Source organism: Sarcophilus harrisii, chromosome 1 (genome assembly GCF_902635505.1).
Source record: "Sarcophilus harrisii chromosome 1, mSarHar1.11, whole genome shotgun sequence".
Lineage (NCBI taxonomy): Eukaryota > Metazoa > Chordata > Mammalia > Dasyuromorphia > Dasyuridae > Sarcophilus > Sarcophilus harrisii.
Window position 1 is genome coordinate 335,363,137 of NC_045426.1, and position 26,004 is coordinate 335,389,140.

General features: G+C 43.2%; 1 protein-coding gene across 2 annotated transcripts in view; it reads left to right on the forward strand.

The window, feature by feature from the left end:
* Window positions 1-26,004, forward strand: part of LOC100930850 (coronin-7) — a 110,626-nt gene that overhangs the window by 79,361 nt on the left and 5,261 nt on the right. For both annotated transcript variants that reach the window (XR_004230806.1, XM_031945601.1), the window contains exons 10-17: window positions 21,249-21,303; window positions 22,856-22,913; window positions 23,081-23,226; window positions 23,363-23,455; window positions 23,603-23,734; window positions 24,031-24,160; window positions 24,887-25,062; window positions 25,883-25,991. Coding sequence is in view for 1 of the 2 variants with exons in the window: in XM_031945601.1 (XP_031801461.1) it covers window positions 21,249-21,303; window positions 22,856-22,913; window positions 23,081-23,226; window positions 23,363-23,455; window positions 23,603-23,734; window positions 24,031-24,160; window positions 24,887-25,062; window positions 25,883-25,991 (899 nt within the window). In the remaining variant the exon portion in view is untranslated. The remainder of the gene's footprint in view (window positions 1-21,248; window positions 21,304-22,855; window positions 22,914-23,080; window positions 23,227-23,362; window positions 23,456-23,602; window positions 23,735-24,030; window positions 24,161-24,886; window positions 25,063-25,882; window positions 25,992-26,004) is intronic.

Below are 26,004 nucleotides of genomic sequence, written 5' to 3' on the forward strand. Positions count from 1 at the left end.
GGGCCTAGAATGCGGGTCAGCAAACACTGGGGAGAGTTTAAATGCTTTTTTTTTTTTAATTGGTCCCAGATAGGCAGCCTGGATATAATAGAGCCAGTATGGTATGGTCACAGGAGCCCTGAATGAAGAATCAGCCTGGGTTCCAGTCCCAATTCTGACAGCTGCGTGACACTGGGCAAGTCATTTTATTTTGGGGGCTTCAACTTCTTCTGTAAATGAAGAACAAGGGTAATAGTACTACTTCCCTCAGAATGTTATTGTGAGAAAGATGCTCTGTAGGTGTTAAAGCATTACCTAAGTTAGGAGTAATAATAATAATCCTGGGGCAAAGTTATTTAGCATAACCTGTCAGACCTACCTTAAATAAGCTCTTCTCACCTTAACATATCTCCGTGACTCTTCGGAGATCCCTCCATTTTTCACCCAGAACCTTCAGCACTTAGATTGATTACCTGATCCAAAGCCTCCGTCTCCATGGTTCTTCCAATCCCACCTCCACCCTCACTAATCCAACTTCACTCTTCTTCCAGACCCTTGCTTTCACAGTATGACTCAGTGGGATTTTCATCCTTCCACCTCAATCAGATATATATATTACCCCTGGAATGGAATAAATCCCTTGGCCAGTCATAGAGTAAGAGTCAGCTTGGGGAGTGGTATCAACAGCACTAGACTTGGAAGACCTGATTTTGATTTCTGACTCTGACATTTATTAACTGCATGAACTTGGGTAAATCACTTTACTTTTCTCACTGGAGTTGCCCAACGATCTCAACAAGTCATTAGGAAGAAAGATCTTTGTATACTAGAAAGCACTTCATATATGTGAGGTGTAAATTATCTGGCAGTCTTCTGACAGGGCAGCCCTGAAGCGGGACATAATCTCAGCCCCTAGGGCATCTTAAAAGGGTTAGCTTTCAGTAGAGGGACTGCAGGGGTGGGCAGGGAAAGCTCCTGAGACAGGATTGAGGAGAAAGAAAACTAAAAGGAACCTTAAAGCTCATCTAACTCAACTACCTCATTTTACAGAACCCTTTCAGTTCTTCATTTTTTTCCTCTTCAAAGGAGAGGGTTGGACTAGGGCCCTTCCAGCATTAGTATTCTGGGAGACCTCTAGAGGAAGTAGAGGGCACAGGAGTGATTAAGAGAGCTGGAATTTGAACTCAGATCAGATAAATTTGATGTGCTTCTACCTCACAGTCACTAGAACTTTGGGGAGGGTGAAGCTGAATGGCCTGCTTTTACTCCCACCAACCCTTGGTTTGAGCAGAGCAGGTATACAGTGCACATATGAAAGAATTGTGGGTCCACTGATCCTCCTTGGACAGAAGAGGCCTGGAATCTCACTGTTGTTCTGCCCTGCAGGTGGGGCTCTGAGCTCTGGATACTAGCATTGGAAGTCTGGGCTCTAGGATGTAGAGTCTGCAATTCCTAAGGTTGGCACTTGCCTCACTTTGCCAGGCCTGGAGGGGCAAGGCCTGATACTACAACCTATTTGCTAACCCTTGGGGCTGATTCCATGGCCCCATTTTCAGGCCCATGCTAGGACCTGGGTGGGGACATTACTTTTTGGTGTAGCTGCCTGGGCACTCATGTCTCTGTGAGGAGAGGGGGAGGGGAGAATAGGACTGGCCTGACCAGTTTAAGGAGAAGGCCTTGCCCTTGGTGATTTCCTGCCCTTTTGCCCCTCAGTGCCTGAGTCAGGGTGCTGAAACAGGTGCCAGACCGGTTGGACAGCTGACCCAATGAAAGCTGTGACCCTCCTTGCAATTGCCTCACTTTGCCAGGCCTGGAGGGGCAAGGCCTGATACTACAACCTATTTGCTAACCCTTGAGGCTGATTCCATGGCCCCATTTTCAGGCCCATGCTAGCACCTGGGTGGGGACATTACTTTTTGGTGTAGCTGCCTGGGCACTCATGTCTCTGTGAAGAGAGGGGGAGGGGAGAATAGGACTGTCCTGACCAGTTTAAGGAGAAGGCCTTGCCCTTCGTGATTTCCTGCCCTTTTGCCCCTCAGTGCCTGAGTCAGGGTGCTGAAACAGGTGCCAGACCGGTTGGACAGCTGACCCAATGAAAGCTGTGACCCTCCTTTTATTGGTTGCTGGAATGTGTGTTGGGACTCTAGGTTCCACAGGCTTAAAAGATGAAAGGACTTAACACTGTCTGTGCCCATCTGATTTGGAAGAGTCCTGGATGGCATGAAGCATTCACATAGGTCAGAGAAAGGAGGTCCATCAGTGGCCCAGAGATTCTCCACTACCCACTCTGATCCTCCCACTGTCAATCAAAATGATACACATTTCCAAGTTTTTGTAAGCAGCTAGGAGGTGTTAGCTCTCTCCAAATGCTTCCTTCCCCCTTCTCTAACCCCCACCCAGCTCAGTCTAAACACATTTACTGAGTGAGTCCTGCTTTCTGCCTCCTTGGAACCCAGTAGAGATACACTTCCATTTTATTCCCTGATTAAATGAGGCAAGAGATTCTCCTTCTCTCCATCCTGATCCAGTTTAAGATGCAGCTAGTTCTGGTGTGGGGAAAACTCATCAATGGACAGTTGTTAAGCATTATCTGAGGTAGGAAGGAGTGCATTCCAGGCTTGGAGCACAGCCTGTCAAAAATGGAGAAGATGGAATGTCACGAGTAAGGAACTCCAAGAAATCCAACTTGACTAGACCCTAGAGTGCAAGAAGAGAAATGATGTACAGGATATGCATTTTAAGCTATTTGAACTTAAAATAACACTAAAATTTTTGGGGATACCCCCTTTAACAAGCCTGAAAATGTCAGACTTTCAGAAGAACTTTAAAAAAAAATTTTCAATAGTATTTAAAAATTGTTTCCCAAATACCAAAAGAACTTTAAATGCCAAACAGAGAAGTTTGCATTTAACCCTAGAGACAATAGGGAGCCATTGAGGATTAGACCTATGTTTCAGGAATATCATTTAGCAGCTGTGAGGAAGTTTGGTTAGAGAAAGAAGAAGTTGGGTATCGCCTAACACTTTAAAGTGCGGGCTCCCTGTTGGAGGAAAAAACCCCAATAAAGGTAGGCCATTATTCAGGGGTAACTTGTCAAAAGCTCTTAAGGTCCTAGCATATTCTTAACAGACAGCTCCAACGGCTGATCAATGTCCAGCAGCAAGAACGGGTTAGGGAGAGTGGGAACCAAGCCCATAGGGACTTCTCCAGAAAAATTGGGAACAGGAGACCAGAGCCCTTTTCTTCAGGGTTCCTGACTAGTATCTGCTCTCAGATCAACCATTTCGGCGGAGGAGGTGGCCCCAGCTCGGAGCTCACTGCTGTGGGGGAGGAACGGTGTTTCTGTCCCACGTGTTATTGATTCTTGGATGATATTGGACATAGCACCAGCATGTGAGCATGGATGGACGGAGTCCTGGCCTGGTGTGGGACCCGCCAGGGCCGTTACCTCGAGATTTTTACTTTGGAAGAATATCAGAATCACAGAATCTAGATTTGAAAGGGATTTCAATGAGGATCAAGTCCAACTCATACAAATCCGACCCAGCAACCCATTTTTTTGCATTGTTTGCTTGCAATTTGTTTTTTCTCACTTTTTTCCTTTTTGATCTGATTTTTCTTGTATAGAATGATAATTCTGAAGATATGTATAGAAGAATTTCACATGTTTAATATATATTGGTTTACTAGCCATCTAAGGGAGGGGGTGAGGGGAAGAAAGGGAAATTGGAATACAAGGTTTTGCAAGGGTGAATGTTGGATATTATTTAGGCATATGTTTTGAAAATAAAAAGCTTTAATTAAAATGAAAAAAAAAAAAAAAAGAGATTTTTACTTTGGGACTGGAAGGCCATAAAGCTACTCCAGAAGGAGGAAGTGCATACGAGAGGGAGCTGCCATCTGTGCCCTCTAACTGCGCTGCCTCTGGACAAAGCCCTAGTGCTACTGCCCTGAGGGTCAGGCTCAGGGCATCCGTGTCCCGACCCGGCTTGGCTGCCGCCGACCAAGACTGGGCGCGGACCTCCTGTGGGGAAGGGAGGCTCGGGCTGTTCGGGGGGTGCGCAGGAAGAATCGGGGGGCGCCCAGAGCCCGGGTCTGTCCTCGGCTTGTGCCCGCGTCTGGGTTTGAGTTGTGTGACTTCCTTCCAGTGACCGTGTAGGGGCCGCTGCGTGTGTGTCACGTCGGGGCATACATGCGCGCGGTGCACCGGACGGGCCGAGACTGTCTGTGCAGACGAGCGGGGGGCTGCGGGGGGGCTGCGTGTCCGGGCCCGGCGCCCGGTGCCCCCCCGACCGCTGCTCTTTGGTGGCTGGCTCTCCTCGGAAAGCTCCCCTGCGCTGCAGCCCCGCCCCCGGCCCGGAGCCGCCGCTTAATTCCTTCCTAGCCCCGCGGCCACTCACTTAGGACAGGAGCCGGGGGGAGCCGGCCTCGGTGCGCCCCTGACCGGGCAGCTTGTGCCACCGGGAGCGTGCCGGATGAACTCGGGGAGGCTGCCCCGGAGATCGGGGCCAGGCCGCACCCAGGTCGCCGGCCCACTGGCCGGCCCTGCTTCCCCCGCCCGCCCACGGGCTGGCCGGGGCTGTTTGCCAGGGAGCGGGGGCGTTCCCGCCGGGGGGGACGAGTTGGGCCGGAGGCTGCGGCCAGCTGGGGAACAGGACCGGGAAGCCTGGTCCGCAGCGGCAGCCTCCTGCGGCGCGGGGCAAAGCAGGGCCAGCCAGGCTCCCCAGCCGCCGGCCGGGCCCCCGGGCCCAGGCTGGGGAACTCGTGGCCCCCAGCCACCGGGTGGCTTAGTCTGAGGCCGGCCGCAGTGCTGAGAGGCCCGGATGTTCTCTGCGTCCTTTGTTCTCCGCGGACCTTCCCGGTAGCATCCCCCTGTTATTGAAGGTGGCCGGTGAGAGGTCAGCGCCCGCAGTACTCGCCCTAGCCGTTTTTCCGGTGTTTCCCTATCGAACCGGGTGGTGTTTGCGAAGTACCTGGCGCATCACCGGTGCTGCGCCCGTGCTCGTTGTGATCCTCAAACCCATTATTCCTTGGGCATCTTGGAGGCCGGAGTGATGATCCCTTACGGACAGATCGTATGCGGGCGAACAGGGAGGGGAGGTGTGTGTGTGGCAGAAGCGCCTGTCCTCTGTGCATGTGGGTAGCGCATATTCTGTCTGAGAAATGTTTGTCAGGCGCACAGAAGGGGAGGCAAAGGCAGATACCCTCAAAGAAGTTACCTCCTGCTGCTGGGGTAAGAAGTGAGGCTTCCATCCAGCTTACAGTGACATCAAGCCCAAGGCAGTGAGTATTCAGGGAGTTGTCATAATGATAATAGTCCACATTTATAGAGCACTTAGGGTTTACAATACTATTTTTGATATTTCCCACTTCATCTTTACCAAAATCCCTTGTAAGGTAAGCGGTAAGAGTCTTTTATACTTTGAAAAAGCCATGATCTCATCAGTGTGGATTCTCCCAAAGCCTTAACTCAGAATTCCAATACCAGGGACAGGCGGTACAAACCGTGCCCTCAAATCAGTTTTGCAGTTTGCCATGTGAAAATAATACAAAAAAGTAATTACAATTAAATATAACCTTATAAGTTACATATTTAATTTTCCCTTACACATGTACAATATTAAATTTCTTACATAAGAAAGAAAATTTTTAGCAATACTGACACGTAATTTGATATTAATAGTTATGGCTATTTTGATGTCAGTATTGCTAAATAGAAACTGTTATATATTATTTAAGAAAAAATAACTCAAATCTTAAAACATGTAGGTTGAAAATTCTCTTTACATATAGTTAGAAAAAATAAAATATTAAGTGGGAAAAAAAACAAGCCAAAAAAAGTAATAAAAGAGATTTCTAAAATTTATTTTCCTAGGTCTCTGTCTCCAAGTTGTATTCAAGCACTCTAGTTTTGTTTTTCATTTATTGTCTATGTTTCTTCAGTTTACTCCCCCTCCTAATTACATACACACCTATAAAATGTTCAGTCATATCTGACTGTTTGTGATCCTATGGGGTTTTCTTGGCAAAGCTATGGAGTAATTTACCATTTCCTTATCCAGTGAGGTAGGGCAAACCGGTTAAGTGTCCAAGTTCTAGTAAATTGCCTGAGGCCAATTTGAATTCAGGTCTTCCTGACTCTAGACTCAGAACTCTGTCCATTGAGTCATTTAGCGCTTATATAAAACATAATAAATATTGTGAAAATGCAAAGGAAAAAATGCTGATAAGTTTCACTACAAATATTTTATCTAGTCTTAACTGTTCATCACTGCTATATACCATTTCTTTTATATCCTGATCAACTATTTACTACAAACCTTCAATTCTGTTCTCTCAGACCCCTTACACCACCACGACCACTATTCATCTCCTCTCAGTCTCATATCTCACTGGAAAAAATTAATTCTTTCGTCAAGAGCTTCCTCCCCTCTCTGATTCCATACTAACAGATCACCTCATCATCATTCTCTATCTTTCTTCCTTTGTTCAAGTCTCAAGAGGATGAAGTAACAACCCTTCTTGCCAATACTAACTCTTTCTACCTATGCCCCTGATCCTGTTGCCTGCCATCTCCAGAAAAATGCCCTTTTAAGTAAATAAAACAAATTTTAAAAAGAAAAAAAGCTGTCCTTCTAATCATCTCTCTCCCTTTCTAATTTTCAACTTCCCTTTATCCACTGGTTCCTTTTCTGCTACATGGAAACATGCCCACATCTCCCTCACCATTAAAAAAGAAAAAACAAACAAACTTGATTTGACTCTATCATCCTCTCAAGCTCTAGTCCTATATCTCTCTTCCCTTTCACAGCTTTAGGTCCAGGGGATGGGGGAGAGGAGAAGAGAGCTTTCTATATTGCTTGCCTCCACTTTCTCACTTCCCTTTATAAAGACAATCTTTACCTTTATAGAAATGGACAATGAATGCATCATTGAATTCCGTAGGTACAACTTCCTCTTGTTATTTAATCTGGAAAATTTCAGTCAGTTTTTGTATGAGCATCTACTTTATGGAGAACTCTCACATGGCAAGGGCCCCCAAGATGGTCAGAAAATGTGATACAAGGACACTCTCAAAGTTTCAAGAACTTTAGAATTTATTGTGTGCTATGGAAGATACTGGCACAGGACTGCCCAGCATGGCGTGCCTTCATCAGAGAAGGTGCTGGGCTCTGTGAGCAAGCAGAGTTGAGTTAACCCAGAAGAAACATGAGATGTACAAAGTTAGAGAGTCCACCCCGAATGTTCATAGTGACTATTTGTGTCCAACTGGGGCAGAGCATTCTGAGCTCCTATTGTTCTGATTAGCCACAGTAGAACACATTTACTTGACTCTAACATATCATTGTCATTTTGGTCCTTTTCGAGAACAAAAAACAACCAACTCACTTCCAACTCAATTTTTCAGTTCCTTGAAATGTGACTTTCTCCCTCATTCTTCCATCCCACTAAAATAGCTCTCTCTCCAAGATCACCAGTGATCACTTTATTGCAAGATGCAATGGTCTTTTCTCAGTCTTCATATTTCTTGATTTTTTTTGCAGTATTTGACACTGCCGATCATTCCCTTCTGAATACTTTCTCTATTTCTTCTGGATGCCATGTGGCCTGTGGATGGGTATTCTCTAGAGCTCTAGTCTGGGCTCTTTCCTTTTTTCTTTATACTTTCTCTTTTGGTGATTTCATTATTCTTCATAGCTTCAATTATGTATATGACTCCTACATCACATTCCACTCCTCATTTCTCCTCAGAGCTCCAGTCCCATATCTCCAAAGCTTCTCAAATTCAACAGGTCCAAAACAGAATTCATTATTTCCCCCCCTAAACCTATCCAACCTAACTTCCATATTTCTGGGGAAGATAGCATCTTTTCCTTCTCATTCAGATTCACAACCCAGAGGTTATTCTTCCTTGACTTTTCAGACTCCCTCATTTCTTAGTCAATCATTTATTAAGTCATATAAATTCTATCTCTTCAACATTTCTCTCTAATCATATCAAAATTGCCCAAGTCCTGGTCTTTATCATCTCTTACTTAGCTGGATTATTGAGGCAGACTCCTAACTGGTCTCGCTAAACTTAGTCTCTCCCACCAATCTATCCTCTAGGCCTAAGCTTCTTAAACTGTGGGTAGAAACCCCATACAGAGTCATGTAACTTGAATGTCATGAAATTATGATTTATTTTCAGTAAATGTTTGATTTGTATATCTATTTTATATACCTATATATCTGGGCTCATAAAAATTTCTCTGGCAAAAAGAGATCATGCGTGAGAAAAGGTTTTAGAAGCCCTGTTTTAGATAGCTAATAAGTTGGTATTTGAAAAGTAAAAGTCTAAACTTTAAACTCCCCTGCCCAAGAATCTCAGTGGCTTCCTGTTGTCTTTAATATAATAAAATACAGTCCGCTCTTCCCAGCTTGGCTCCAGCCTATCTCTTCCAAGCTCATTTCACATTACTCCTCCCCACACACTCTGGATTCCAGCCAAATTGACCCACTCACTGCTGCCTATAGGACATCCTGTCTTCCACCTCTGTGCCTCTGCTTTACTCACAAATTCTTTCTTCTCATCTTGACTTCTGGGAACTCCAGCTCCCTGCAGGCCTCAGCTTCAAGTGCCAGTGCCCTCAAGAGGCCTTTTCTCATTCCTTCATTCCCCAGCCCCTATTGCCACTAACTTAATTTCATCTGTCTCTTGCATGCACTTATCTGAAAACATGTCATATCCTCCCGATAAGATGTAAGACTCTGATTTTTGTCTTTGTCTAACACATAGGAAGAGGTGCTTAATAAATGCTTGTTTATCTCAACTGAAAATATATCCTGCTTTTCTCCCAAGTGAACTCTTGGAGCTGTAATTGTAACACAGCGAACTATGAGTTGGTCAAAATGGATTTTGTTTGTAATTTGTTTTTGGATTTCTTGAGCAAGAGATCTTAAGTATGTTTTTTATTAATTTCAGGTTACTGAAAGATCTCTCACATGATGCTGCTGTTTTGGGTGAAGTTAAAAATAGCTTCATTGTTGTTTTTAGGAATGGATCAGATTCCATACAGCCAAATCTAGGTATCATTTTAAGTAGGTCTGCTGCTGTTGCTGACATTCTCTATACTGGGAGGGTTGGTAAAGCGTGATATTTAAAACTTTCTAAATTTCTGTGACATTTAAGTCATCGCTATACCTTTTTTAAGGGGATAGTTGCATTGCTTTGGGCTATAGATCTGTCAGATTTACTGAAAAAATGAATTATTGTTTCCAGAAAGAAAGTTAAAGTCAATTGAATCTTTATTTAATTTGTTAGACTTCCAATCTACTTGAAACCAAATTGTATTTTCATATTCTCCTTCGACAACTATTCAGCTAAAAGATTATATCTTTGATCTTGTGACTCACAGAAATTTGGTCAACTTTCTGTTTCTGATTATCGGGGAATTCTGAACAGCCCTCTGCTAGTAATAATAATAATTATAGCTAGCATTTGTATAGAGACTACTATGTGCCAAGCACCTTACAACCCTTTACAAATATTTTCTCATTTGTTCCTCACAACCACACTGCAAGGTAGATATTATTATTACTCCCATTTATAGTTGAGGAAATTAAGGCAAACAGGTTAATGACTTGCTCAAGGCCACACTGTCAGTAAGTGTCTGAGGCTGAAATTGAACTCAAGTCTTCCAGATTCTAGCTGTTCTCGTAGCCTTTTTGAGAAATGGATTTTCTCATATATTTTGTAAAAACAATTTCAGTCCATGCATTAGCTTACTCTCTTGATACATTTTTACTCTGAAGACCTTTGGGTGGTTTTGGTTTTGGTTTTCTCCAGTTTAGCCAAGAATATCATTCCATAGAGATAATAAGCCTTGCCATTAATTTGCACAAGAATAGGCACTGAGTTGTATATTGAGGCATCTGATATTATATCATTCAAAACTCCCTGGATTTCTTTACTGTGTCTATGTAAGGCATAAATATCATTGGCATTCATCAGAATGTACAGTTGTGCTCTTTCAAGGCTGTTTTCAAGACATGGTGTGGTTTACCTCCTAGCTGAGGCAGGCCAAGTCAAAAAAAAAAGTATAGATCTTTTGGATTAGCCCCCAAAAAGATATCACAGATAGACTTATATACTTTAAATACACAGATTATGGAACAGAGGACAACATTGGCTGGGTATTTTCTTTTAATAGAACTATCTGACTGCCATTATAAACGCCAGACATTATAACCCTTATCTTGTGAAGAAAGACACAGTTTAAGAAGCTTAGGCCTAGAGGATAGATTGGCGGAGAGACTAAGTTTAGCGAGAGCAGTTAGGAGTCTGTCTCAATAATCCAGCTAAAGAAGAGTAAAGGAAAGAAAGAAAGAAAGAAAGAAAAGAAAGAAAGAAAGAAAGAAAGGAAAGAAGGGAGGGGGGAAAGCATATCAGTATAAACTAACCATTAAGCTTCCTGGCATCTTCTCACTGTGCTGTGTACATTGGCTATCATCTTGGTTCCCCCCCCCCCCCTTCCCTCCCCTGGCATCATAACCTTAGACTCAGGTCCAGGATCACTAGATATCCCGTTAGGCTCTTGTCTGATCTTTCCTAGAACCAGACTTCCACGAAATCACTTAGACTTTGTCAATCCTGCCACGTCTTCCAACCTTCCTTTATATTGTTATTTTCTATTAGAATATAAGCTCCTTGAGGGCAGGGACTATCTTCCTTGCTCATATCTTCAGTGCTTAGCACAGTGAGCACTTTATAAATACTCCATTTTTTTCATCAACCAGGTCTAACAGCATACTGCTCCATGTAGTTCCCCATCTTTAGTATATTTGCACTCTCTCTCTCTCTCTCTCTCTCTCTCTCTCTTTCTTTCTCTCTCTCTGTATATATATATATATATATATTATTTATATATATTTATATGCATATATACATACATATAATATTGTCATAATTAAGCAAATTAGTAATTTCAGAACTACTTATGGTTTCTTTAGTTCTCTAAAAAGTATTGGTTTTGTCTTTTTTTTTTTTTTACAAAAGACAATAATCTAAAATAGCTTCCAAAATGTTGATGTTTTTCTTACAAAGAAAACTTCTCTTTTATATAGCATTACCAATGAACACTGTATCTTCTTTTCTAAATATTTCCATTTCAGAAATTGATTTCAATTATCTACTTTATTTTATGGCCAAACTTTTTTTTTAACTATACTAGAGAAAAAAGAATAGGATCTTTATTTAAGCTCTAAGACATAGCAGTGACTGACCACAGGCTGATTTCAGACAAGGCTGCTCCATTATTACTTTGTTTCTGTTTTATTTACAATGGAGAATGATCCCTTCACTGAAAGTGACAGAGTAGAAATGATCAGCACAGAGAGTGTATCAGAACACCTCAATACACTAGGTGAATTCACATGATTATTGCTTGGTCCTAGAATGACTCACCAGTGTGATGATTGAGCCACTGTCAATATCAGAAAGGATATGGAGAATGGAGGAGCTACCCTAAGATAGGTGATGGGCCCACATGCCCCAGTCCTCAGAAAAAAAGAAGAGCACAGAACTTATGGGCTTAATGTCAATCTCTGGGACAATTTTAGAATGGATAATTAAAGAGATGGTTGGCAAATGTCCAAAGAGGAAATCAATGATTACAAAACCAGAGGCATCACCTCCTTAAGGATGGATTGCACTGGACAAACTTCATTTCCTTTTTGGATGGGGTTACTTAAAATAATATAGATGAGGGAAATGCTGTAGATGTTTACATAGATGTCAGCAAATCTTTTGACACTTCTGGAGCAGGTAGAGAGATGTGGATTAGGTAATAAAACAGTCAGATAGATTCCCAGAAGTGGTCAGATGTTCAGGCTTAAAGAGGACTTAATGGTTCAGGGCCACCTTCCCAGGACATCTCCAAGAAGGGACCACAGAGATTGGCAAGTGGTCCTTTGTTATTTAGCATTTTTATCAGTGGTTTGGATGAGGCTCCTCAAAGCTGAGAGGTTTGTCTAAAATAGCGAATGACAAGAGTCAGAATCCAAAAGAACCTTGAGGTACTAGTGCACTGGACTGAATTTAATAAGATGGAACTGCAATCAAATAATTGAGTTGAGTCTTGAATTGGATACCAAAAAACAACAACAACAACAACAAAAAAAAAAAAAAAAAACCCACTACTTCACAAGTATAAAATGGGGGAGAACTGGATATAGTGGTTATTCTAAAAAAGATCAGTTCAGTTCTGAGTCAATAGTATGATTGGGGCATCCAAGAAAGATATATCGAGGGAGATGGCTTCTAGGAATAAAGATGTGATGGTCCTACTGTTTTCTGTCCTCTGCACACCTCTCCTGGAATACTGTTTTCAGTTCCAGGTAACAAGGTTTAAGAAGGATATTGCTTGCTTGCTGTGTATTTGTTTGCATATTCCTCCCCTATTAGATTGTAAATTCCTTAAAGGCAGTTTTATCTTTTCTTTTGCCTTTTTTTTTTCCCAGCATTTAGCACAATATCTGGCACATAATAGATATTTAATAAATATTGACTGATTGAGTGAGTGATTAATATGCTAGAGAGTATCCATAGGAGGACAAGCACAGCCAAGATGGTGAAGGGCCTTGAGTCCATATCGGATAAAGATCAGTTAAAGAATCTAGATTATTTAGCTTGAAGGATCCACATTTTCAGCATTGGCTTATTATGCTTCTTAAACCAAAGAAACAAAAAATTTGTACCCAGCTCTCCTTCTTCAGGTTTATGAGTAATCAATCTAATGTTGTCTGTAATTTTAGGCAGTAAAATATAATAATTATCAGCATGGAGTTGTTTGTACTTCATCTGACATTTCACCTTGGAGATTAATTAAGATAATAATTTCTGTGATCTGAACATGGGTCAGATTTTTCTGCTACATACACACACACACACACACACACACACACTTTCTCTCTCTTTGACTTCTTCTCCAGTAGGATTTAGTCATAAATTTGAGCAGTACAAGATTTATATTTTGTAATTCAATTTGAAGCATAAAACTGGATTCATTGAAACGCAAAGATTATATTGGATTTTCTTTTTCTGTTGAAAAACTTTTAAGACAATCTGTTTATGAAGTTATCTTTGAGTAAAATTAACCAGATGTCTGTCTTGTTGGTGTTTTGTGACAGTCTCCCTCAATTTTTCATCTTTTCTTGTAAGCAGTTCCCATTTTTTTTAATCAGTTGAGTAGGAAATCCATTACTCATAATAGTTTACAGAAATAAGAGCTTTATCAGCATTGGGCCACCTGGTAGCTCCCTAGTTTAACTAATTATTCTTGCTAGCTAGCTCATTTGCTTCAGTATTTTGAAACAGTGTATATATTAAGATAGTGCTCTTCTTCCCCATTGAGAGGAGTTGGAATAATCAGTTTTGTCTAGCTTTAAAAAAAATTACAAACATAAGTCTTATATAGATAATAATAGTTGTGTCAAAAATCTCAAATATCTTAATAAAGCGCTTAACTTAAAAAAAAAAAAAGTTAATTTGTTAAATGTCCTTCATTAGCAAAGCCCTGCTTGCCCAGCCCTGGTCACTAGAGAGATCTCCACACCTTCTTACCCTGGGTGATCCTGGTTTATGTCTTTACATAAAAAAGATGCTGCAAAAAGGATATACTCCTTGTAGAGTTAAGCCTTCTTCTGGATCTGTTAAATATTTTATGGATAATGATACAACCTTCTGGCTGACTTACATGACTAGGTCACTTGCCAGATTGCTTGTTTTCCCTACATAATTAGGCCCCCTTCTTTCTGGGCCTTCCATGTTCCTGATAATGGCAGAAAGAAAATGTGGAAAGAGGACTAGATATTCAGAGAATTTCTACTCTGTAACTCCAACCTAACTTATCTGGGCCCTAGATTCCTCATCAGGAAAATAAAGGACTTAAGTTAAATGATCCCTGATATCCTAAATGACTCTCCAAATCCCATGATTCTCTATCTTTTCTGATTTGCCAATAATGGTAGAAATAGTATTCTTCCCATTTTACAAATTATGAAACAGATTCAGAGAAATTAAATATGTCCATGGACCATGGTTAATGAATAGCACATCCAGGATTTAAACCCAGATCCCTTGATTCCAGTTAGTCTGAGTGAATTTATGTATACATGTTTATTTATGTGTAGCAAATCTGTTTGTACAAAGTCTAAGTGTATTTCTATTGTATTATATTTGTTTGTTTGTATTGTATATCTGTTTGTGTCTATGTAATATGCATATGTGTGTTGGAGATGGGGGACAGTTTCTTTTTTTTTTTTATAATTAAAACTTTTTATTGACGGAGCCCATGCCTGTGTAATTTTTTACAACATTATCCCTTGCACTCACTTCTGTTCCGACTTTTCCCCTCCCTCCCTCCACCCCCTCCCCTAGATGGCAAGCAGTCCTATACATATTAAATATGTCACAGTATATCCTAGATACAGTATATGTGTGCAGAACCGAACAGTTCTTTTGTTGCACAGGAAGAATTGGATTCAGAAGGTAAAAATAACCCGGGAAGAAAAACAAAAATGCAAACAATTTACATTCATTTCCCAGTGTTCCTTCTCTGGGTGTAGCTGCTTCTGTCCATCATTGATCAATTGGAACTGAGTTAGATCTTCTTTTTGTCAAAGAAATCCACTTCCATCAGAATACATCCTCATACAGTATCATTGTTGAAGTATATAATGATTTCCTGGTTCTGCTCATTTCACTTAGCATCAGTTCGTGTAAGTCTCTCCAAGCCTTTCTATAGTCATCCTGCTGGTCGTTTTTTACAGAACAATAATATTCCATAACATTTATATACCATAACTTAATTCAGCCATTCTCCAACTGATGGGCATCCACTCATTTTCCAGTTTGTAGCCACTACATGGGGGATGGGGCAGTTTTAAGGCAGGAGAGGAAAGAAAAAACAGGCATACAAACAAGCAGAATATATTTTGGCCTTTTTTTCTAAGACCAAGAGGTTTCCTGATAAGTCTCTGAGGAGATGGTGTCCCACGGTCCCTAGTTCTTAATGCCAGGCTGTACCTGGTGGGAAACAGCCCCACAAGGCTGTGGGTAACAGTATTGTTCCCAGGGCCAAAGGGCTATAAAGAAACATCACAAAACTCAGAAAGGGAAGTTGTAAATTTTAGGGGCTGTCAAGATGGCCCTAAGCCAAACTCGGAGGTAGTAGGGAGGAGGCCCCAGATAGGGCTGCCACAAGGTATCCCTGAGCCCTTTATGGGGAAGCAGAGAGGAGAAGGTTCCCAGGAGTTTACAGTCTTCCTCTTAATGTTACTGTCCCCTTCCCTGCCCCACTCCCCAACTGGCACCTTGCCACCAAGCACCAAGGCCCAGGGAGAGGCCATTAGAGCACTGGTACGATGAATGTTATGTTGGGCAGAATCACTGGAAAATATCTGATGCAGGGGCTGTGCTAAGGCTTCAGGGAGACACGGGGTGAGCATTGTGGGTCACAAGGAGGGTAAAACCTAGTCCTTGAAGCTTCCTTTGTGCCTAGCCTGGTGCTAAACAGGATTGCGCTGATTGGGGGCAAATGAAATATTGAATAGTAGTAACTCACGCCTCTAATGTGCTTTTCAGTTTACAAATAATTTCCCTCACCACAACCCTGTGCGATAGATAAGCACAGTCCCTCTTTTTAGAAAAGTGAAACTCAGAGGTAAAATACCATGGCCCCTGGGCAACAGCTGCCCGGAGCAAGGGGAGGCCTGAGCCCAGGTTTCCTGGCTCCACCTCCTAGGCCTTTTCCATGGTGAGCACCAGACAGGGCACAATCAAGTGTTGAGGAGACTAATGCAAACCACGTGGTGCAGAAGGTCAGAGGACAAGGAATTTGATGTGTCCGGCAAGAAAGTTAATTGATTCTTAGGCTGTGGTGAAAAACAAGGAATTTTAGACTGGAGAAGTGATGGCCCTCTGGCCTGCCCTGGTCAGGCCATTTAGGAAGCCCTGCGTTTGGTTCTGGGCCCCATATGTAAGGAAGGACATGGATGCACTGGGGCGCACTCAGAAAAGGGCAGCTCTGATGGTGGAGGGCCGGTGCCTGTGTGATGGGCTGAAGAAACTAGCCTGGAAAAGAGAAGGCTGGGGGGAGTGGGGGAAGGGAGGGGGACACTCTAGCCATCATGGACCCAATCCACTTGGCTCTAAAGGGCCAGAGAGCAATTGGTGGAGGTTGCAGAGCAGATTTAGGCTATAGATAGGGAGCACAAACTACACTGTTAGGACTCTACAAAAGTGGAATGGGCTAATTAGGGAGATAATGGTTTCCCGTACCAGACATAATTGCCCTAGGTCTAGATCACCGCTTGTTGAGTATGTTATGAAGGGAATTCTTGTTCAGGTACAGATCGGACTAGATGACCTCAGAGACTCTTCCAATTCTGGATTCTATGGTTCTGTGAGAATCCATGATACACAGACTCCTTAACAGTAAGGTACCTTAGAGGTCTTCTAGTTTAACACTTAAATTATGAACACGGCATGTTCACAGTAAAATAACAAGATCTGGCTGAAGAAGAGTAGATGATAGTGTACATAGAAATGCTGATAATTTATGTGAGTTTATTTTATATCCTGCAACTTTTCTTAAGTTATCATTTCAATTAATTTTTAGTTTGCTCTTTAGTGTTCTCTACATCATCATATAATCTGGTTTAGGTATCTAGACCCATATTTGTATTATAGAACTAATTTGTTATAGACATTTCTAGCACTGTAACACATAACAAATAACAGTGGTGATGATGGATATTCTGGCTTTGTCCTTGATCTTATTCAGAAGACTTCTTACCTTTCTCCATTACATATAATATTATTTGATGGTTTCAGATACAAATTATATACCATATTAAGGAAAGATCTATTTATTCCTATGCTTTTTAGGATTTTTAAAAAACATAAATCTATATTGAAATTTTGTCAAAGTTTTTTTCCCCAGCATTTATTATTTTGTTAATATTATTATGTTTATACTTTTGTTTATATTAAACCACCCCTGCATTCCTTTTATAAATGATGTGATTTAGCAACAGGTATTTTCAGCACCAAATGATGTGATTTGGGAGAGCAATTTCTAGTTCCAAATGACGTATTTGGGTTTAGCACCAAACAACGAGATTGCAGGCACCAAAAGTTGGGGGGAAATTCACAATAGCCATTCTCTTTGGCAAAAGGTAGATTTATTTAGAAGTTACAGACAAAATGAAGAGATATAGTAAATACTAAAGTGGTAAATATGGGAACAGGTTTTAACAATTAATGATGTTTTTGTTTTTCTTCCCGATTATTTTTACCTTCTGAATCCAATTCTCCCTGTGCAACAAGAAAACTGTTTGGTTCTGCACACATATATTGTATATAGGATATACTACAACATATTCAACATATATAGGACTGCTTGCCATCTAGGGGAGGGGGTGGAGGGTGGGAGGGAAAAAATCGGAACAGAAGTGAGTGCAAGGGATAATGTAAAAAAAAAATTACCCTGGCATGGGTTATGTCAATAAAAAGTTATTATAAAAAAAAAAAAAACAATTAATGATGGAAAGGACAAATTCCTTAGTGGAACTCACAATTAGCCAGGCGAAAGGGAATACCCCATGAGGTTGGAGGCCCTTAGTTGGCAGGTTAAATAGCAAGAGAGATTTAGCATCTTGAAAGAATTAGTTAGCAATAAGAAGGAGAAAGAATAGAGGCATAGTGGGGAATGAGAGGAGAAACACCAAGGGGGAGAGGGAAAGGGAAAGACACCACAAGACAGTGCTGAGGCAGACTATAACCCAAAGGCGTTCAGCAAAACATGGTGTGAGCCATAGATTTATAGGGGAAATTTAACTTCAGGAGTTTTTGATATAACTTGGATTTCTGACTGAACACAGCAAGAGAGGACTCCCCATGACCTCCACAAAAGATGAGTCCCTCTCCATCAACCACACCCAATTACTCAAGACCTCATCATAAATATAATCTGGATATTTTAGCAGCTTTGCAAATATTCTATTTGATATTTTTCTCCCAGTATTTGTTAAGGATACTGATGTATAATTTTCTTTTTGTACTGTTTCTCCAAACCAGTTATTTAGACCCTAATACATTGTATAAGGAGTTTGATAGGATATCTTTTTTCCAAATAGTTTTATGTAATAACGGAATTAATTGTTCTTGAATATTTGACATAATTCAACTTAATCTATGTGTTCTGGATTTGGGGGTTTTTGATAGGTGAGACACATTTTTCAGGTTTTTTTTTTTTTTTCTCTTTCTCCTATTAGGCTATTTAAATTCTTTTCCTTATTTATTTTTTTCAAATCTGGGCATTTTACATTTATATTCATTTATTTCATTTAAGTTTTTAGTTTTCTTGGCATCTAATTGGGTAAAAATTGTTTTGATAGTTTCCTTTATTTACTGTAAATATTCCTTTTCTGTTTCTTACTATTGTTTTCCTCTCTTAAAAATCAGATTGTTTATCAGTTCTTATTCTGTTTTTTAAGCTCCTAGCGTTGTTGTGGTTTGCTTTTTTCAATTCAGTGGAGTTTTTTTGCTTTCAGTTTTGTTAATTTCTTCATTGATTCTCAGAATTTCTAATTTGGTATTTAATTGGATTTCTAAAATTTGTTGCTTTTTTTTAGTTGCTTTCCAATTCATTGATCTCTTTTTTCTCTTTTATGGATGAAAGTATTTAGAAATATATATATTTCCCCTAAGGATTGCTTTGGGGCTGCATCCCAGAAGTTTTGTATGTTGCTTCATTGGTATCATTTTCTTTGATTAAATCTGTTACTTTTATATTTTGTTGTTTGGCTCATTCTAATATACGACTCAGTTATTTAAGGTAGGTCAAAAAACAAAGCATAGAAATAATAGATATAGATTTAGGATTAAATTATTTAGTGTCTAATAATTGATTTTAATCTTTTCTTCAAAAGCCCTTGATTTTTTTTTGTTGTTGTTGTTGTTGAATATTGGTCAGTAAAGGCTGTTTAATATTTCTGCTTTCCTGCATTGTTTTAATGACCTAATAGTGTTTTTTTTTTTGTAAATATGAAATGCCCTGGTGATAAATATGTATATTCCTTTCTGTTTCATTCAGTAATTGTCAGAAATCTATGAATCTAACTTTCCTAAAATTCTGTTCCGGTCTTTGACATCTAATCACTTGTCTGTACAATTATTATTATTATTTTTGGAAATAGGCTATTCAGTCTTATTTTATTATTTTTTTGCCATAATTTTTAGGTAATCTGATGATTTTTTTATTACTTCTTCTCAACATCTTTTTCCAGGTCAATTGTTTTTGATAGTATATAGCTTACATTTTCTCTAGTCTTTTGGTTTTGTTTTAATAATTTTTTTGTCTCAGAATTACTGCTTTGTATTTAACCCATTCTAAATTTTAGGGAATCTGTTTCTTGGCTAAGGCTTAGCACTTTCTGTTCTAAGCTATTGACTTTCCTTTTATCATCATATCTATCATTTTATTTAAAATTACATTTTAGATCTTTTGCTTCATTTGATCCAGGTTTCCCTTTAATCTTTATAGCCAAACCATTCTTTTCTTTGAATCTCTTCTTGAACTTATTATGGTTACTTACTCTCTTCTGGATTTATCTCCTGGGTATCTCTCTCTTTCTCCCTTTTTTATTTTTTTTGGCTGAGACAATTGAGGTTAAGTAACTTTCCCAGGGTCACACAGCCAGGAAGTGTTAAGTGTCTGAGGTCACATTTGAACTCAGGTCCCACTGCGTTACCTAGCTGCCCCTATCCTGTTCCTCTCTCAATCTGTGCTCTTTCTTCATTGTGTTTGGCGTTTAATTCTGTTTAATATCTCCTGCCTTTGTTTCTGATTGGGACTTTGGGCCTAAGTCAGACTCTGATCCCTCCCCTGCTCTTGCACAGAAAGGGGAAGGCACTGCTTTTATCTTGGTTTAGACCAGACCTTACCAGTTCTGCCAGGAACTCCTGGATCTGAGCTTAGTCTGATGATGGTCCAACTTAGATTTTAGCCACAGCCCCTTTTCTGTCATCCTTTCCATGCCCAGTTTGGAATTTCCTAGCTAGCTCTCTCCTTCACTGTAGGTTCAACAGTGTTCAACCAGATACTGTCAATTAGCCGATTGCAGGCCTACCACAAGACTCCAAGTAATTTGCCTTCTAGGTGCTTTCTTGGCCTTTTCCTCTGCTGTAGCTCCTGTGGTTCTGCTGCAGGCAAAAGGCTGGCCTTGTCCCCTGCTGTGACTCAGGGAGGGGCTGCCTGTGTCTGCTGTTGTTCCAGACTTCTGGAGTCTACGCCTTCCACCTACCTTGGCTTGTTTTTGCTTAGAACTTTGGCAGGTTTTTGTCAGTTTTCTTGTGCAGTCCTGGACTAGCTGGAAGAGCTTATAACTGCCCCCCTTTTTTCTTATTTCTTATTATTCTGTCACATTTTAGAGCTTTATTGGAGTGTTGTTTCATTTATTTGGAGGGGTGGGGATGGGAAGATAGGAGCTCCCAAGTATTTTCATGTTCCCAGTTGAGCTGGAATCCTAGAGAATGTGTCTGGGAGAACAATGGGAGATCAAATTTGATAGAGCAATTATTCCAGCTAATTCAACACTCCAATTTCAGAGAACTTTATCCTGGGGCCCCATACTATACTTTATATTTGGGTATTGGTATTGCCTCCCCTGATTTGACCAAATCACTTGTGCCTGTTATTCTAAGGATCTGATGGGTTTTAACAATGGCTCTCTTAACTCTAACATGGCTTAGCCAGAGGAGGAAAGGATCCACATCTTAGGGACTGAGCCCATTTATTTATTCACTAAACATATTTTAAATCCCTACTCCTTGCACATCTGTTGAGTGGATATAGACCCTCTGACACTTATTAATCTAGTTACCCTGGTAAAGCCACATCTTCTTTACACTTCAGGACACTTTCTAGGGCTGCTTATAGAGAGATTGCAAGTTGCATTTGTGGAGGAAGCTCCTTCAGCTTTAGTTCCCAACTATGATCACATAACATTTTATGCATGCATCATGTATTATTCTTGGTGCTTGGGAAGATAAAAAGATGAATAAGGGATGACTTCTGCCCTCCATGACAGTAGAGTCTAGGAGGGGGAGTTTACAGATACACACACACACACATACATGGAAAATAGTGTTCTGTGTCTCTCTTCCTTGATGGGGTCTTCGGAGCCCTGCCTCTCATTGATTATGCCTTTTTTTTTTTAAACAGATCTCTGATCCCATTGCTGGATGCTGACTCTGGGCTCCTCATCCTAGGTGGAAAGGTGAGTAAGAATTATAGCCTCTCAAAGTCAAAAGGCACCTTAGAATTCTTCTACTGCAAATCCTATGGAAAACAGCGACAGTGTGTCAAGGAGGCTTAACTTGAATGAAAGGTGTATGTTGAGGAAGATAATGCTGGGCATTGGTTTCCCAGTCAACCAACATTTATTAAGCACCTATTATGTGCCAGGCACTGTGCTAAGAACTAGGAATACAAAAAGAGGCAAAAGACAAGACAGCTCCTCCCCTCAAGGGGCTTACAGTCCTAGGGGGGAGACAGCATGAAAAACAAAAATGCTCTAAATAAGCATATACAGGATGAAAAGGAATTAAATGAAAGAAGAAGGCACAAGAATTAAGAGGCGCTGAAGAAGTCTTCCAGGAAAAGAGAGATTTTAAATTGGGACTTAAAGGGAGCTAGGGAGGTCAGTGGGTAGAGTAGAAGAGACTGTTGCAGGCATGGGGAACAGCCAGAGAATATTCCTGGAGCCAAGAGATAGGGCTTCTTTTTGGAAGTAGCCAGGCTGCCAGCGTCTCTGGATGGAAGACTTCCTCTTGGGGAGTAAAGTGTAAGAGTGAAAAGGAAGAGTGAAAAAGGACTTCAAATGACAAACAGAACGATTTGTATCTGCTCCTACATGGGCAGACTTGAGCTTTAGGAAAATCACTGGAGTGGCTAAATGGAGGATGGGTTGGAGGGGGGAGACCTGAGGCAGCCAGGCAGGCCCGTGCAGCAGGCCACTGCAGTGCTCCAGGTGTGAGAGAGCGCGGTGGTGGCAGTGTCGGAGAAGGCAGGTTATTCCAGTGACGCTGCAGAAATGGCTTGGTGGGCTTTGGCAAATGCCTGCATGTGGGGAGGGAGAGAGGGAGGGATTCGGGCTGACTCCTGGGTGGTGAGCCTGAAGGCCTGGGAGGGTGTCCTCTACAGTGAAAGGAAAGAAAGATAGGAGGCGAAGAAGGTTTAGAACAGGGGTCCTCAAACTACGGCCCGCGGGCCAGATGCGGCAGCTGAGGACGATTATCCCCCTCCCCCAGGGCTATGAAGTTTCTTTATTTAAAGGCCCACAAAACAAAGTTTTTGTTTTTACTATAGTCCGGCCCTCCAACAGTCTGAGGGATAGTGAACTGGCCCCCTATTTAAAAAGTTTGAGGACCCCTTTAAAGAGAATGAGCACTGTTCTGAAAATACTGAGATTAAAATGTCTAACGTCACCCATTGCTCATGTCTGAAAGGCAGCTGCAAATGCAAGATTGGAGATCAGCTAAGAGTTTCCAGCCAGATCAGTGGCCTTCAGAATCACTTTGCACAGACATAGAAATTGAATCTATCCCAGAGAAAATGGGTTGTCCCCCAACTTCCCCAGGGAGGATCACTTCCCTTTCATGCCTATACATAGCTTGGGCTGCCCAAGGGGCTGGATTCTGAGGGGCTCTGCTGGGTCCCCGGCCCACAAACCCTTTGGGGGGCATCATGGGCCAGAATGAGTGGGACAGTAGCTGGGAAAATTAAAGGCAGAGGCTTGAGGATTCAGGAGCCTCGGGGCTGTGTTGCAGGGTGAGAATCTGATATACTGCTGTGAAGTATCGCCGCAGCAGGCCACCCTGAGCCAAGGTAAGCACCCTTCCTCTGCAGTCTGCCTCCATTTCCCAGCGTGCCCTGCCTTTCCTCCCCTTTGCTGCTGGCGACATCCAGTCCCTGCCCCCTTCATCTCCCACCCCATAGCCCTGTCCTTCCATCCCCCGGGTTTAGACCATAACCCATGCCTGGGCCCCTTCCAGTGAACCAGTGTGTCCTGGAGACCAAGTGCCGGGGAATGGCCTTGGTGCCGCGTCGGGCGCTGGCTGTGCTGGCCTGTGAAGTGCTTCGGGTGCTGCAGCTCAGTGAGAGTGCCATTGTGCCCGTCAGCTATGTGGTGCCCCGAAAGGTAAGGAGCCCTCACACTTCTCCACTGGGAAGGGCTGGGGAGACCCCTTTGGGGAGCCTGGGGAAGGAATTCTGTGGCATGGGTGGGCAGAAGCAGGCTGGAATATTAATGGCCGAATGCTCCTTTGTCCTGCCAGTCTGTAGAATTCCACGAAGACTTGTTTTCTGATGCTTTGGGGAGTGTCCCTGCCGCCAATGGGCAGGCCTGGTGGGCCGGAGACAACCGGCAGGTAAGCTCTTACTCAGGGAAGCTTGAGATAGCTGTCCCCCTTCCACACTGCCCTTTGTAGGGAGAGGGGGCCACCTGAATGGCATTCCCAAGCACGCATGTGTGCCTGCTTCCGACCCACGGGCTCACTCTCTCGACCCTGACACAGGTCCAGAGGGTCAGTCTGAATCCTGCCCACCGGCCTCATGCGAGCTTCACCTCCTGCCTGGTGCCCACCGAACTCGCTTCTCCTGCTGCTGCCCAGCTTCAGGAGGTGCCAGCCAGTGACCCAGACCCAAGTGTAAGTGCTGCTCACTTCCCCTGACTGGGCACCTGGAAAAACATGGCCTGGCCCTTACCCCGCCCCAAGCCCAGAGTCAGGAGCCGGGCAGGTGATGACGGGCAAGTTGTGTCCCCATGCTGAGAGCGCTAGGGATAGCCCCGAGCCCAGGCCCGGAGGGCAGCCCTGCAGAGCTCTTTCCGGTCTGCCCCCAGTGAACCTGGGCACTCTGGGGGCAGGTTCGGAGCTGACTGGGCGACAGGAGTGCCCGAGAAGCCAGAAGCCCTCTGATGCTGGCTTGTTTTCCTCTCCCCCAGGAGGGCAGCTTTTCCTCTCCACCCAGCTCTCTCACCTCACCCTCCACCCCCTCCAGCCTGGGCCGCTCGCTCTCTAGCACCAGTGGCATTGGCACCAGCTCCTCCCAGAGGTCGCTGCAGAGCCTCCTGGGTAAGTTGGAACTGGGAAAGCCTGACAGTCCTGGGCCCCGGACAGGGAGAAGAGGATCTGCGCACTCTCTAGACTGGGCCATATCTGACCCACGCCCTGGAGGCTGACTCCCCACCGGGCGGCCCTGCAGCCCCCGGGCATCCCTTCCCTGGGCACGCTGTTCTTGGGGGATGCGGAAAGTCAGTTCTGCCAGGCTGTGAGAACTGGTTAGCAGACCACATATCATCTTCCAAAGTGTTCTGGGATTCGTTTTCTCATTTGTTCCTCACAATACCTCCTTGAAAAAGAGAGATATAAGAGGGAGCATTTCCCAACTTGACAAAAGAAACAGACTCATAAAGTGAGCCATTTCTCTCCAAGATCACAGTAGTGAGTGACTGAGCTGAGATTTGAACTCTTGGGTCTTATTCCATTGCTTTTTCCAGACCAGGTTCAGAGGTGCCTGAAGAAAAAACTCAGGGCAGGAAGGTGGTGCAGTGGATAAAGCACCAGCCCTGAAGTCAGGAGGACCTGAGTTCAAATCTGGTCTCAGACACTTAACCCTGCCTAGCTGTGTGATCCTGGGCAAGTCACTTAAACCTAAGTGCCTCAGGGGAAAAAAAAGAAAGTGAAAATGCCAGGCTGAAAGGCTTGGGGTAGTCCCCAAGGGGACACCTGAAGCATTTCTTACTGCATTTCTTTATGCTCCCTTGCCCCCCAATTATTCTTCCCTTCCCTTTCCCTCAGGCCCCAGCTCCAAGTTCCGACATGCCCAGGGTACTGTTCTACACCGTGATACCCACATCACCAACCTCAAAGGACTCAATCTTACCACCCCTGGGGAGAGCGACGGGTTCTGTGCCAACCGCCTTCACGTGGCTGTGCCCCTTCTGAGCACAGGCGGCCAGGTGGCTGTTCTGGAGGTGAGGACCCATGAGAGGAATTATCTGGTGTCCGTTTCTTTTCTCCTTGGTCTTAGCGTTCCTCCAGCTCTCTCCAGCTGGCCCACACGGAGTCCTAGAACCAGCGGCAGGGAAATCCTGGGATGAGAACCACTTTCAGGCAGGAATCAGAAGTGAGAAGGGCTGCTCTTCATTCAGCCCCATGCCTCCACTTTGCGCCCCCCCACCCACACACACACACACGTGTGTCTCCCTCTGCGCCTCGTCCCACAGACGCTGTGGGCCTCCTGGCACTGATCTCACCAGACCTCAGTGACTCCCTGCTCTGCTAGGTGGCGGCTGGAGATAAGGGTTACTCACAGATGCCCACACTTGCAAATGCTTTGGCTTGCCAAGATCCTGTCCCTCCCAGAAAACCTGAAGCTTTATTGCAGTTACACTGCCCAAGGAGTTATTGGGGAGGGGAGATCTCCCGGGGTCCCTCAGATCCGCCCTTTCCCTGCTGGATCACTGCTCTACCCATTGTATCTTTGGGAAGTAACAGCAATTATCTCTTGAATCAGCCTCCCTTAATATCACAGTTGGGAAAACTGGAGAACCCGGAGAAGGGCATGGGCAGTGGGTAATTGAGACAGAGAGCTTGAGCTGTCCATGTGGCCGGGAGAATTTAAACTCTGGATCCCATCCCAGCTCAGCTCTTTTCCCTACTTAGCTCTGGGCAGGGGCCTAACCATGCTTGCTTGGCTGTTGACACTGGGGGTTCAGGGTTGGAAGGGCTGCAGGTGCCTTTTTCCCCCCTGGCACTCATGGGCCCTGGGACACGGGGCACCTCATATTCCAGCTGCAGAAACCCGGCCGCCTGCCTGATACTGCACTGCCCACGCTACAGAACGGGGTGCCTGTCACTGATCTCACCTGGGATCCATTTGACCTGTACCGCCTTGCTGTGGGTAAGGGAGGGTG